Source organism: Uloborus diversus, chromosome 2 (genome assembly GCF_026930045.1).
Source record: "Uloborus diversus isolate 005 chromosome 2, Udiv.v.3.1, whole genome shotgun sequence".
In the NCBI taxonomy this organism is placed as follows: Eukaryota; Metazoa; Arthropoda; class Arachnida; order Araneae; family Uloboridae; genus Uloborus; species Uloborus diversus.
The window spans coordinates 44,192,278-44,205,256 of NC_072732.1; the positions used below are offsets into that span (position 1 = coordinate 44,192,278).

General features: G+C 30.8%; 1 protein-coding gene across 1 annotated transcript in view; it reads right to left on the reverse strand.

The window, feature by feature from the left end:
* LOC129235265 (methylcytosine dioxygenase tet3-like) overlaps positions 1 to 12,979 on the reverse strand; it is a 77,144-nt gene that overhangs the window by 9,482 nt on the left and 54,683 nt on the right. Inside the window, exons 4-8 of the mRNA XM_054868978.1 lie at positions 11,267 to 12,923; positions 3,053 to 3,137; positions 2,297 to 2,599; positions 1,418 to 1,562; positions 304 to 393 (exon numbers count right to left, since the gene is read on the reverse strand). Coding sequence (XP_054724953.1) covers positions 304 to 393; positions 1,418 to 1,562; positions 2,297 to 2,599; positions 3,053 to 3,137; positions 11,267 to 12,923 — 2,280 coding nt within the window. The remainder of the gene's footprint in view (positions 1 to 303; positions 394 to 1,417; positions 1,563 to 2,296; positions 2,600 to 3,052; positions 3,138 to 11,266; positions 12,924 to 12,979) is intronic.

Consider the following 12,979-nt stretch of genomic DNA (forward strand, 5'->3'; position numbering starts at 1 on the left):
AAACTAAGTGCAGGACAAAGTTTTTTTTTTTTTTTTTGAAAAAATATTTTACTACAGCAACTGACAACTAGACTTTTAATTTAAATGTTTACCCTTAATCAATCTTTTTTGAATGTACCACTTTAAATTCATGTATTATTATCAATTTTTGAATTAGTTGGCAAATGCCAAAGAACAGAAACCATGCATTTTAAATGTCAAATCAAAATGTTCTTTAAAAATTTTAAATATTTCATGAGACATTAAATGTATTTATGTTTGAATATCATGGAATTTAGTATGCAATTAAAATACTCGATCTACCTGATTGCGAAAGGAATCTGGAGCTATCTTTTTATATAAATCAGCCACATTTGTTGCTAAATTCTGCAATTTGTCTTCTAATTCTTGTTCCTAAAAGGAAATAAAACATGAATGAATGATAACAGTAAAAAACATATAAAACCTTCAAAGTAAAGTTCTATCTTGTCAATACCAAAAAATAAAAATTCTAAATACATTTTTATTGACATGTGTAATTAGAGTAGAATCATCATTAAACAAAGTGATTGGGGCCAGAACACTTGAGATAAATCAAAAATTTGGGATAACAGGATACTTGAAAATAGCTGTTAAAAGATTGCAGGAACTTTCAAACTTGAACTCTGGACTGAAGCATGAACACATTTACAAAACAACTACTAAAACGATGCTTTCAATTATGCTACTATTATTAATAATAATAGATTTTTTTTATAAGTGTCTAAAAGTCAGAAAATACAATGTAAAATTGTTTTAAAATGTACTTTAATGTTTATTTGACCATCAATAATGCAGTTGGCTTAATGTGTTGTTCTTTAATTTTAAACATGAATATATGTTTATATTCATATATATAAAATGCCTAAATAAAAACAATCTTTTACTTTCTGATTTGTTCAAAAGCAGCAGTCTTGTTGCAGACAGCATTATTTTCATTTCATTTTGCTGTAAACTAGTAAAAAGTTCAATAATTGTTTGTACACACAGTTGCATACTTAATTTTTTTAAACATCATTTTTACATGAGTCTTTTATTCTTGAATGCACTAGGTAATGTTGACTGACCAAATTTTGTGACTCTTAAGTAGTTATATTTTAATTCAGGAATAGTGTATAGGGGACAACTCCTACAATCACAGTAAGACTTATTTTTAATGTAAGAAAAGTACTTTGAAAATTTTCTTCCGTATTTATCCTATTTCTTCTTTCTACATTGAATATTTACTTGCTAAAAATTTATGCATTTCTGTATTTTAATTACAGTTTACTTTTGAGGTGAAAGTAATATTTTAAATACTAAAAAGTAGTCTTAGCATATTAAAGGAAGAAATTTAGTACTGCATACATGCCGTAATGTTTTTATACTCTTAATTTTACATACAACTTTGTTTTAGTACCTCATCTTTTTCTGTTAACTTGAATTTACGAGCATTCTTACTCCTGGCAAATTTACAACCATTGTAATACATGCTCCATGAACACCCAAAAGAAAATGAAGCACCACATGATTCGGCATCTAAACCTTGGCAAACACAAGTTCTCCTGAAAAAAAAAGAGCACATTTCATTTTAAAACTTACCCAAGTACAGAAGAAAAAAAAAAGATCTCAAAATGAGTAAAATTTCATAATTCAATTTTGTTATTTTATTGTTCAATTTACAAAACGGGAAACAGAACTAGAGCTCTCATAATTCAGTTACAGTATAACTTTGATTTAATGACTGTCAAGGGGCTGGGAAAAGTTATAGTTAAATCAAAAATATCGTTAAATCCAGGAGCACAGACATTTAATATAGTCAAAACCGCACCATTGAAATATTAAATTGAGGGAATCGTTAAGTTGAAGTTATACTGGATTATTATTTTTTAAGGTGCTAAAATCATTGATTCTTAGATGTGACTTTTTATTTTGTAAAATTCATTTATGAATTATGATTAGGTGAAAAATTTGTGATACACAATCTCTTTCTATTAAATGAAGCCCAGTATGTTAAAATAAAAAAAAAACTACAAAATGCAATCCCCTCTCAGAGCCTATTCTGTTCTACCCCAGCTTTCGGTTTGATTAGTGCAAATTTCAAGTTTTTGGATCATTGTTTTAAAATACATCTACAAACTGCATATTGATGTTAATAAAAAATTACTTTCTTTTTTCAGTTACACAATCATTTCAGTTTCCCCCAAACAACTTTTTATTACTGTCTAAACATTACAAAAATTTATAATTTCAAGAAAAAGCAAAAAGTTAGCGTAGATAACTTTTATCGAAAACTTACATTTCATTAGTTCCACACTTTCTTTGAGTAGGAATTCCAAAATTAACTGTTTTGTAAACGACAGTTTTGTACAGCATATCAGCTACAGCCTGTGAAATTCCTTCCCAAGCCACTAAAGCAATAACTATATATGCAGTCGTGCAAGTGTGGCCAGGTCTATGACGGATAACTGTCAAAAGCTTCTCTTCTGGTCCGGAACGGCGAATTATCCATTTAGCAAGAGGGCAGCCTTGAGATGTTTTACCTTCTTTACCCGAATATAGTAACTTTTCAATGCGTATAGCATTTCCTTTCTCACCTAACCTATAACATGAATTTGAGAGAAAATTAGAGCTTTTAAAAATCAGAACTATTTAATGCAACATTAATATTTATTTAGCAGCGAGTTATAGACCAGACAGACTGGTTATCCACATCCAGAGGTTGCAGTTTTGTTCTTATTAGAACTCATCAGTCTGGATAAGTGAATAACCAAGCTGGAGGCAGATGTCATCTCATTGAAGCTGACAGTACCAAAACGAGTTGAGCCGCACTATGCTGCAAACTCGCTGCTGAGATAAAATTCATTTTATCTACCAGTTTGTTAGCAGTCTAGCTTCAATGAGATGACATCTGCCTCCAGCTCGGTTATTTACTAATCCATATCGATGAGTTCTAATAAGAACGAACCTGTATTTATTTTTCTTTTTGAAGCATGAAACACTTTTCTCAACTTTTACACATAATTAAAAACTTCTAATGGATGAATTTATCTACCTATATTCCATTAATTCTCGAATAGCAGAAACAGAAGATCCACTTCCCAAATGAGTATAGTATGGTAGCTTCTCAGATGACAGAACTGAAAAGAGAAAAATGACAAACAATAAGTGACGTCATTAAATTTTTGTTTGCAGAATTGAAGATAAATACAATTACACCTCCTAATCGTAATATCAGTTAAAAGAATATTCTGCTTAATGTAATACATTTTCAATGAACCAAATCATTGGTTATTTGTCATTTTTACCCTGGTTAATGGATTATCCTGCTTAGTAGAATATTTTTTCATGTCAAATTGGTTATTCCATTAACCAGGCTCCACTGCACATGCAAAATATTTGTACTTGCTAAGAATATAAATTATAAGTAATTAATGAGATTGCCTAATTAAAAAGTTCATTTTAACAAAGCAATTAAGAAGGGAAAACTAACAAATTAAAGCGAAAGAAGTAACTAGTATACAACCTTTTATTTTAATCCTGAGGTTATACAGAAAAACTATTTTTCAACACTGAATTGGGCTATTCCACGGAAAACGGTAATTTTGTCCCGCACATGACGCTTCATATATTTCATAAAAAATAATAATTTAAAAGGATGATGAACAAAATTTTGTTCCTTAAGAAATCACAAACGCATGTGTGACTTCTTAAGCAAAAACTTTCATCAAAAATTATTTATTTTTTATGAAATATAGGAACTGTCACGTGCAAGACAAAATAACCATTTTCAATGGGGTGGGCATATACATATTTTTTTTCAATGGTTTAAATAATTATTTCTAAACTAATGAAATATGTTTCCTTTACATTGGAATCATAGCTTTCAAAATCTACAATTTGTTTCCTCATTGCTGTATTAATAGAGCAAAAATATTAGCTTATTCATAAGCAAGTTACTAGAGGTTAACTTTGGATGTCGACCACGCGACGACGCATGTAAATAAATTTTATTTTAAATAACAAAATTGTTTAATAAAAATATAATTGTATCAGGAGTATCTTTGTATCAAATGTAAAGATTGAAACAAATTGCTTACCCCTGTTTCATTAAAATATTAAGAGATATGACGATATGTTAATGAAATTGAAGCATATTTTTGTCCCACACTTGACTGTGGAATGCCCCAAATGCATCGTTAAGTTTCCAACCTCAGTAGAGCATTCTGTACATCAAATTTTCCAATCCATTACGTAGTGAGAACACAAAAAAATATAACTAGAGATGTAAAATTTCCAGAAATATTAAAGTTGTGGTAAAACCAGTTTCTTCTTTTTTTTTTCCTGTTTTCTTCTGGAATTTTTTTTTATAAATGAAAATGTAGTTTATATCTTATATTTTCTTACAAAACGTAAAAAGTGTTAAAATACATGCAGCATATATTATTTTCTCTTCAAAACATGAGTGAAGCTTTTACTACACGTATTAAAAGCCTCTTTTTTGAACTGTAAGCAGATTTATAAATAAAAAACACCAAAAAATATCCAAATTAGTCAAATCATCATTCGGTAGTTAATTTTGAGTCAGGTGTTATGTTTATAAAGTATTATATCAATTTTATGACAAAATTTTGTGTGTGTGTTTTTTTTTTCTCCTTTTAATTGTGAGATTTTAAACAGGAAGTTTTTTTCTTTTTCCATTAAAATTTTGTTTTATGCATTTACATACATTAAATGAAATGAAGATGTATTAAAATTTTAAAATTAAACATTCCCACTAATTGATGTTATTGATATAACTCTATCCTGTACAGTTTACAGTTTTAGTGAGAAAAGTAGTAAATAACACTTTGGTGCATAGGGGATTCAAATTATCTTACAGCTCGCATTATCAAAGTTTATTTTCATGTGGGATACAAAACATAAAAAAGTATTCAAACCAAAAAAACATTGGAATGTAAATTCTGAAATATGAAGATTTTCTGAATATGAGAAATTTTAAATTTTCAATTTTCCAGAGAGAAAATGTATCCCTCTCGGAAAAGCACTAGTTTTTTCTCCCAAAAATACCCTTCTTCTTTTTTTTTTTTTTTTTTTTTTGCCCATTCCCACTCTATATTTACTGAACGGGGTTGGACTTAATGATATAACAGAGGTGCCCATGAAGATGATACACTATATTCTGAAACTTTTAGGGGTATTTTTTGGCAGTGTTTTATTCTTTGGGAGGGTGCCATCACAACAAAAAACAAAAATAAAACAAACAAAACTTTTCTGCTGCTGCATTTTTATTTATCGCCTGTCCAATTTAGCTATGTTCTTATCATCAATGCTAAAAAGTAATTTTGAGTAAGAGTGGCCAAAAACTCAATTACGGTTATGTGTGCCCATAACTGAAATATGCTTATTTTTACTTGACTAGTTATGGACAGATCAGCTTGAAAGAATCTTAAGTACCTTAATTAATGGCAAAAATATGCTTATATGATAGGAAAAAATCTAAGAAATGAGTATGTATCAATAAAACTGCGATCTGATAAGAAAGAGCAATGTCAGGTGCTTCAGAAAAAAAAAAAACCTTCAAAAACTTATATGCAAAAAATTGTGGTTTTTTTTCTCCTTTTATGAAAATTTTCTCTAAACAGAGAAAATTTATGTTTGGAAAAGATGCGGTAGGGATGTTCTTGAAAGATGCTATTTTGGGAAATCGCTAATGGTGCTCCTGGAATATTGATTACAAACTTGAATTAACAATACAAAAAAAAAAAACACCTGCTCATTACTAGTTGCTTGCCCATAACTAGTCATTTACCCTAACAGAACATTAGCTCTAAAAATTGAAGTCTTATATTTCTTTCTTTTTTTTTATAAATACAGTAGAAAAGGATCCTATGTTTACTCCTTAGATTTTTATAAATATCTTCCTACTCAGAAATTAGCTTTTTCAAATCTTCTTTGTGGGATGGGCAGTTTAACTTTAACCTATTGTTCATATTTAGGTTATTTGTAATCTCAGTTTTGATGAATGTATATGGTAAAAAGGCATATGTTTTATATGAATGAGAATTTGAATCAAACCCACACCATAAGACTCTGATAACAATAATGTGAAGCTATTAATCACGTGTTAGTCAGAGAAGGTCCCTAAATGTGTATAGATAATTAGTTTAATCACTTAGAAACCAAGGTTTAATTCATGTTGAAATATGCAACTAGCAAAACTTGTACTTCCAAAATGTATTCAGATAGGAGATTACCATCGACTGCCTTGAATATATTTGGGCCTTTTTAGAAAATATTTCTTCTTGTTTCCTAAAATACCCTTCTATAAAAGAAGATTTACCAAAGTGAATTGAGTTTTGGCGACTCAAACTCTCATTTGATGCACACATGTTGAGAAATGTGGCAAAAATGCAATTGTTCCACAGGTTTGGGAAGGCACATATTTATGACTCCAAAAGCAATGGCACAAACCCTTCAAAAATGACAGCACCCTCTTAAAAATTATTCTCCCTCAAACAGAAGACCAAGACTCCTTAAAATACCCATCTTTCCCTCAAAATGTCAATGTCGCAGTCTGTGTGATTATGCCACCTCATAGACATCTCCGTTTGAGAGGTTCCTTGATGCTTAATTACTGGAGCATACAACTGTTCTCAACATTTTTAATGCCATAAAGTCCGTACTAAATTCTTGCAATATTGTTGCAAAGCTAGAATGGATGCTAATTTGAATAAGAGTTACCAAATGTGAAAAAATCTTGAGATCCAGTTAAATGACTAAGTCAAAGAACATGGTTTAGTCACTCTTTGAACATGCAACTTGCTGTGTACTCCATAATGTATTTGAAAAGGGAGTAACAATTGAAGAGCTTGGAAATGTAGAATTAAAAAGCAAATTTTGAACCTTGGTTGTTAATACAAAGTGTTAGAATGTATGAGCCAGCAAATTGCTTTCTATTGTTAATTTAAACAGAAAGGATACATCTTTTTACTTGCATTAAAGAAGTGTTTTCTTGAAGATCTGCATAAGCAGAGAAACAGCTTGCTAAAATGTAATAGATATTGAAAGCATCAAAAGTGTTCTAGACAATCCTCTATTACTTGCATGGTATTTGATTCCTTGTCAATGTTGGGTGAATGTTATTTCAGGGTTTTTAAGTTCCTTTATTTTGTAAAAAAAAAAAAAAACTGAATTTTGTGAATACACTTATTAAACTTGAAAAAATCTCTTAGGTTTTAAAGAATTTAGTTGTTAATGTTAACAACAAAAAATAAAATAACATAAGCAAATGTATTCAAATTGTGTTCACATGATCGAATTATTTTTACTGGCGGATATTGATAGATTCCATATTGCTTTCAAAGCAATTTTTAATTTCAAAATTCGTAAAGGGCCTGTGCTTAGAATTTTGTGTGAAAAATTAATAAAAAGACCCAATTTCAATCTAAATGAACCCCTGCAGTTTGAACATATTTTGGAGACATCTGAAGCAAAGAGCACATAAATCCATATTTTCTTTCACTGAGCCAAATGCTTTCCATTGTTGTTGAAAATTATGAGATGCTTTGTCATGAAAAAGGTGGAGAAGAATTACTTGAAGTGGATTCAAACAGCCTTACGCCTTTAAAAATTGATGTTGGCAACAATAGTTGAAAAAGACTTGCAATAATAGAAATGAAAAATACATGGAAATATTTTTAGTGAATACTAAGTTTTATTGTCTCTTTTACCTCATAAACAAGTAGCCCTTAAAAACAAACTATTACAATCTTTGCAAAATTTTAAACCCAATAGCATGGGCAGAAAAAGTAATGTCCTTTTTGGTGTATGTCCCATTCATTCACACCTTTACCGTTGTGTGTTGGGTGTATTTGCACAGATAAGGGGCTAAACTGTAGCCTTGAAACTGGTAGGCACAGGGGACCCTGGAGTGCAATGTAGCCTTAAAGCAGTTGTTTGCAATATTTTCTTCAGGGTTTGTGTTTCAATGAAATTTTGCTGGTTCTATTCAATGGCTTTTTAGCTAACTGTAAAAAAAACATGCAATGTACTCCAGGTGGTACTTGCAAACTATATCAAGTGGCATATTAATGTAAACAATGCAATACAGGGAAATCCTGTTACAACAAACTTCAAAGGACCACAAGAAATTTGTTGATTGCAACGGGAATATTGTTGTAATGGAATTCAAGCAATATAATAGAAAGTAAATTGGAACTGAGAATTTATTTCGTTAAATAGGATATTTTGTTGAATTAGTATTTGTTTTAACAAAATTATCTTTTTCACTGTATTTTTTTTAAATAATTTTTAATATATTTTTATTCAAAGAAATGTTTTGAAAATGGCACTTTCAAGTTTAATTTATTTGTTGTAATTAGACATGTAATAAACCTGCTTTTGCATTTTTTCCCTAAATGGTTGGAAATCAAGTTAAAATACTGGGTCTGTTTCTATACCTAGTATGTACAATGGGAGGTAAATGCATACTGGAAAGCAGTTCCCTTGGAGAAAAAACGACCATGCATTCAACCAACTATTCCATTGTTAATGGAAATGAGTTCATTATTAACTTAAATTCACTTTTTTGGTATTCCTTCACCATTTGGATTTTTTTTTTTGTTTTTGTTTTTGTTTTTGATGTAAAATTGTTATTTTATACTCATTCTACTTTATCAACAAATAACCATTCAAAAAATTGATAGTATGAACAGCAATAGAGATTATTAGAAATGAATATAAGTTATTTTACAGTAAAAATTGCTGGACAGTAGATGAGAATATTCAATTTTCCTTAGTCTAATGTTAACAAAACTTTTAAACTTGTTTTCAGCTTTCATCATTTATTTGAGTTGGAGAGATTAGGTTATTTAGTTGAACAGGAGAAATATTAGTGGGTCACCCATTTTCATGACGTCTACCATTTCTCTTGTGTGGCATTTCTATGTGTCCCAAATATTATTGATATCTTGAGCACCATTGACCGTTGATATCCAACTAAAAGTCAACAACTCTTAGTCTTTCCTTCATGCACTAACTCATTTTGAAGGGGAAAAAAAATAGAACCTGTAACATCTTTTGAGTCCCTTCTTTTGAAGTTCTGTTTATTTCTTTTGTTCAATACAGTACAACTTGAAAAGTCAGATTCCTAAAATGTGGAAGCCTTCAAAAACTGAACTTAATCAAAAGATTTAAAAATGAAAAAAACAATTGATCAAGTAACATTATTTTGTTCAATTAACACTGTTTTGATCAATTAACATTATTTTTTCAGTCTTCCAGTAATTGCTCAAGTTTAAAAATATTTTCATAGATTCCTCTTCATCTTTAAATGCAAAAAAACTCCCCTTATCTCAAAGGGGCAGGAATTTCTTCCCATAGCATAAAAAAGGAGGAGATTTTGTGACCACATTAAGTGTACTGCTGTGGTACAATATTCTCCTCCTAGCAGATACTTTTTCTTTAAAAAAAAGAAAAAGAAACAAACAATTTAAAAATGTCAGATACAGTAATTCTGTACGATGCTGTCTGTACCCGTGATTCATCCCCTCTTGAATCGAGATGCCTTGTGATACAATGATGGCTTCTTTTTCTGTTTGTACAAATGTCTGTTTGTACAATTTTTTCTATGCAATTCATTTCAGGTCGACTTTATTAGTTTGAACTTATAAAATTACAGCTCTTCAAGTGGTACTATTCTGAAAATGATTTGTCTTTAAAATCATGCAAATGTTAGAAATGTATAAAAAGAAATGCTTGACAAGAGAATGGTTCATTCTTGTAATGTTGGTTACAGTAAAAAGTTCTTTTTGAGATTGCAATTTTTGCTAACCTACTTCTAATTGAAAAATATATGTACAAAATTCAAATATTGTTTTTAATTTCTTCTAGCCTTATCTCATTCATTATTACAAAATTAACTCAAACTTTCAACCGCGCAAGGGTCCGTCAACTTTGTGCAGTCCAAATTCAAAGTTTCATTGAAGTACTTTTACCAAAAAATCGTTGTTTGATCTTAATATATATAAAAAAAGAAAATCTATTATCGTGATTTTTTTTATTTAAATCAGATTTTTCATTTTTTTTTAATCTTCAAAAATGTGTAGTTATTAATAACTTAACATTTATAAACATAATATATTTCATTCAAGGGTGTATGAACCCTGAAAAAGTCTGAATGTATGATTTAAATGGGTGGATACTAATGAAACACAATTCAATATTTTTTTTTACATTGATAAGAGTGAAATTAAAAAAATATGAAGTTCACATTTGCTGTATAGAAAGCAATTAATTTTTTTAATAGTAATATTTCATTTGAAACTATCAATTTGATCCATTTTATGAATGAGATAGTTATATCATAAGAAAACTATAGAGCATATTTATCAAATTTAAAAAAGTCGGTATACCTTCAAATAAAACATATGCTTTTGCCTAAATATAGTCTCTAAGTTTAGTTTCGACACATGTATAGAAAAATGAAGTTAATTGATTTAACATTAATTTAATGCAAGACAAGTTTTAAACATTTGATGCCAATATAACCAACTTCAATATAAGAATAACAGTGAAAGTACATCACAAAATTAAAATAATATGTTTATTTAAATTATGAAGAGAATATTTCATTTTTATCAATTTCCAATAGTATTTTATAAACATAAAAAATTTCAAAAACAGTATCATAATAATTTTAATAAATACATTGACGTCTAAAAATTAAATTGTTCGTGAGCTACAAAGATAAATTTTACAGACAAATGTGACTATGGATTTCATTGTTTAACAAAATGAAGTATAGAATTTTAAAATATAAATAAATAGTCGAGTTTAAAATTAGAAAAGAGTGAATAAGCACCCCTCCCCCCCCCCCAACTCAAAAAAAATTAAAGAATTTTTTTTTTCTAGCCCTATTTATTTGGGATGTTTAACCCTCTGAGGTCAATTTTTTGAAAAAAAAAATTCCCTCCCAGTAAATACTAATAGATTACAAAATGCAACTGGAGAGTATTATAAGTCATATTAATCCTACAATCGTGTTTGGAGATGCCATTTTAAATCTGAGAGAATTATATAGCAGTTCAAACATGTGTCCGATACTGCCCGACTTAAGACCTAAACCCCTGAACCGCAAATTTTGAATGTAGGACTAGATCCGACTTAGGACCGGAAAGGGTTAAAAAATGTTTTCATTTTAAGAACTGGTGGGGAAAAAAGGAGAAAAAGTAATAAACTTAGGAAAGTAACATAATACATCATATACCTTCTTTATTTTTTAGGCAATCACACTGGGGAGGTTCCAGCTTTGTGTTGTTGCGTAATCTCTCGATTCTTTCCAAAGAGTCCAGGTCTTTGTTTTCTACTTCCATAGTGATTGGAGTTGAACAGACACTGGGGTCCTGGTTGTGATGAAAAAATCTTGGACTGTTGCTGGGAAAATGGGTTATGGAGTTAGGTGTGGATGGTAAAAGGGGGAGGTCTTGATGAGTGTTTTGTGGAATGTCTGATCTGTTGAACGAGTCCTGAATACGACCACTATCTATGCATGAACCTGGAATGCCTCCCCCTTTAGGAAGCATGTTAGTATTACTATTCGAATAATTTAAATGTACTTGCTGGTTGCTATAATTATAGGATTGTGAGCTGACATATGTATGAGAACAATTGCTGACACTAGTTATAGCAAAAGTTGGCAAACAAGTAGCATTAGAAAAAGATAACTTCGAATTATATATATTGATAGTATTTGTATATGTATTCATAGATGTGGTCGTATTCAATAAAAAAGGAGACGATGGAGTGGACTCATCACAGTTTGTATCATTTGGCACAGGAATAGGATTCAAGGAAGCACTGGTTCCACCATTTGTAGACGCATGTGGCACAGCCGGAGGCATAAGAGGCAGAGGAGGAGGTGGCATACAACCTTGCTGCAGTGGAATACCAGAATTCAAAGTCTGATGAGGGGGTGGAAGATGACTATACACATGTGGAGGTAAGGTGGGAACAAAGCTTGGATTTGGTGCAGCGTACCTCAGAGGAGCAGGGGAAGCCGGAGGAGGCATAGTGACTTGACTGTTGGCATTATCACAAGGTATTGAAACTGTTTCTTGAGCTATCGTGACGACTGGTTTAACATCATCTTCAGATGCAATCTTGGATGAATTATTCTGTGTTTCTACTCTTTCACTAGTTGTATCTAAGGCACAATTATTACTTGAAGTATCTGATGCCTGCTCAGTGCCATTGACTGCTTTAAAATCTTCACTGGTTTGAGTTTCAGGAGATTGTTCACTATGTCCATTCTGAGATGGTTTTATTGGTGATTTTTGCACCACTGACGGTGAATTTTCTGATGACTTGTTTGAAGCACTAGATGAATTTTCAGGCCAATGAGCAGGATGAGAATTTTGCGAAAAATTCCGCTGGGGTTCAATGCCGTTTGGCGATAGCTGCTGCAAATGCATTAATGATGAAGTGGAATTTTCCGATATTCCAGAGTACTGCATAGAATTCTGTGCATTTTCCGGATGATTTGAAGGAGGTAGATACTGAGGTGCATATGATGACTGGGGCGTAGCAGGAGATACAGGAAGTGATGTATTATATGTTGAATCATGAACAGGATTACAAATAGGTATTAATTGTCCATGATCTCTTTGGTTTTGCCTATTATGAATTAAAGTCTTTAAACGACTGTTAGTCATACGGTGGGTAGTATTGGCCCCCTCAATGTCCATTGCTCCATCTATACTCATAGAAGTTCTACTATCAAACAAAGATGTCAGAGAAGGTCCATGTGGCGGCACTTGAGGTGTGTAGGATCCATATTGTGCTGTAGAATTGTATGTATTTAATACTCCTGAAGGCTGATAGTTATTTCCACCTTGAGGTTGATATTGATCTATATAATTACGCATCTGAAAATGAAAGTTACATAATTATTATTTCCACCATTATTATTTAGTGTTAAATT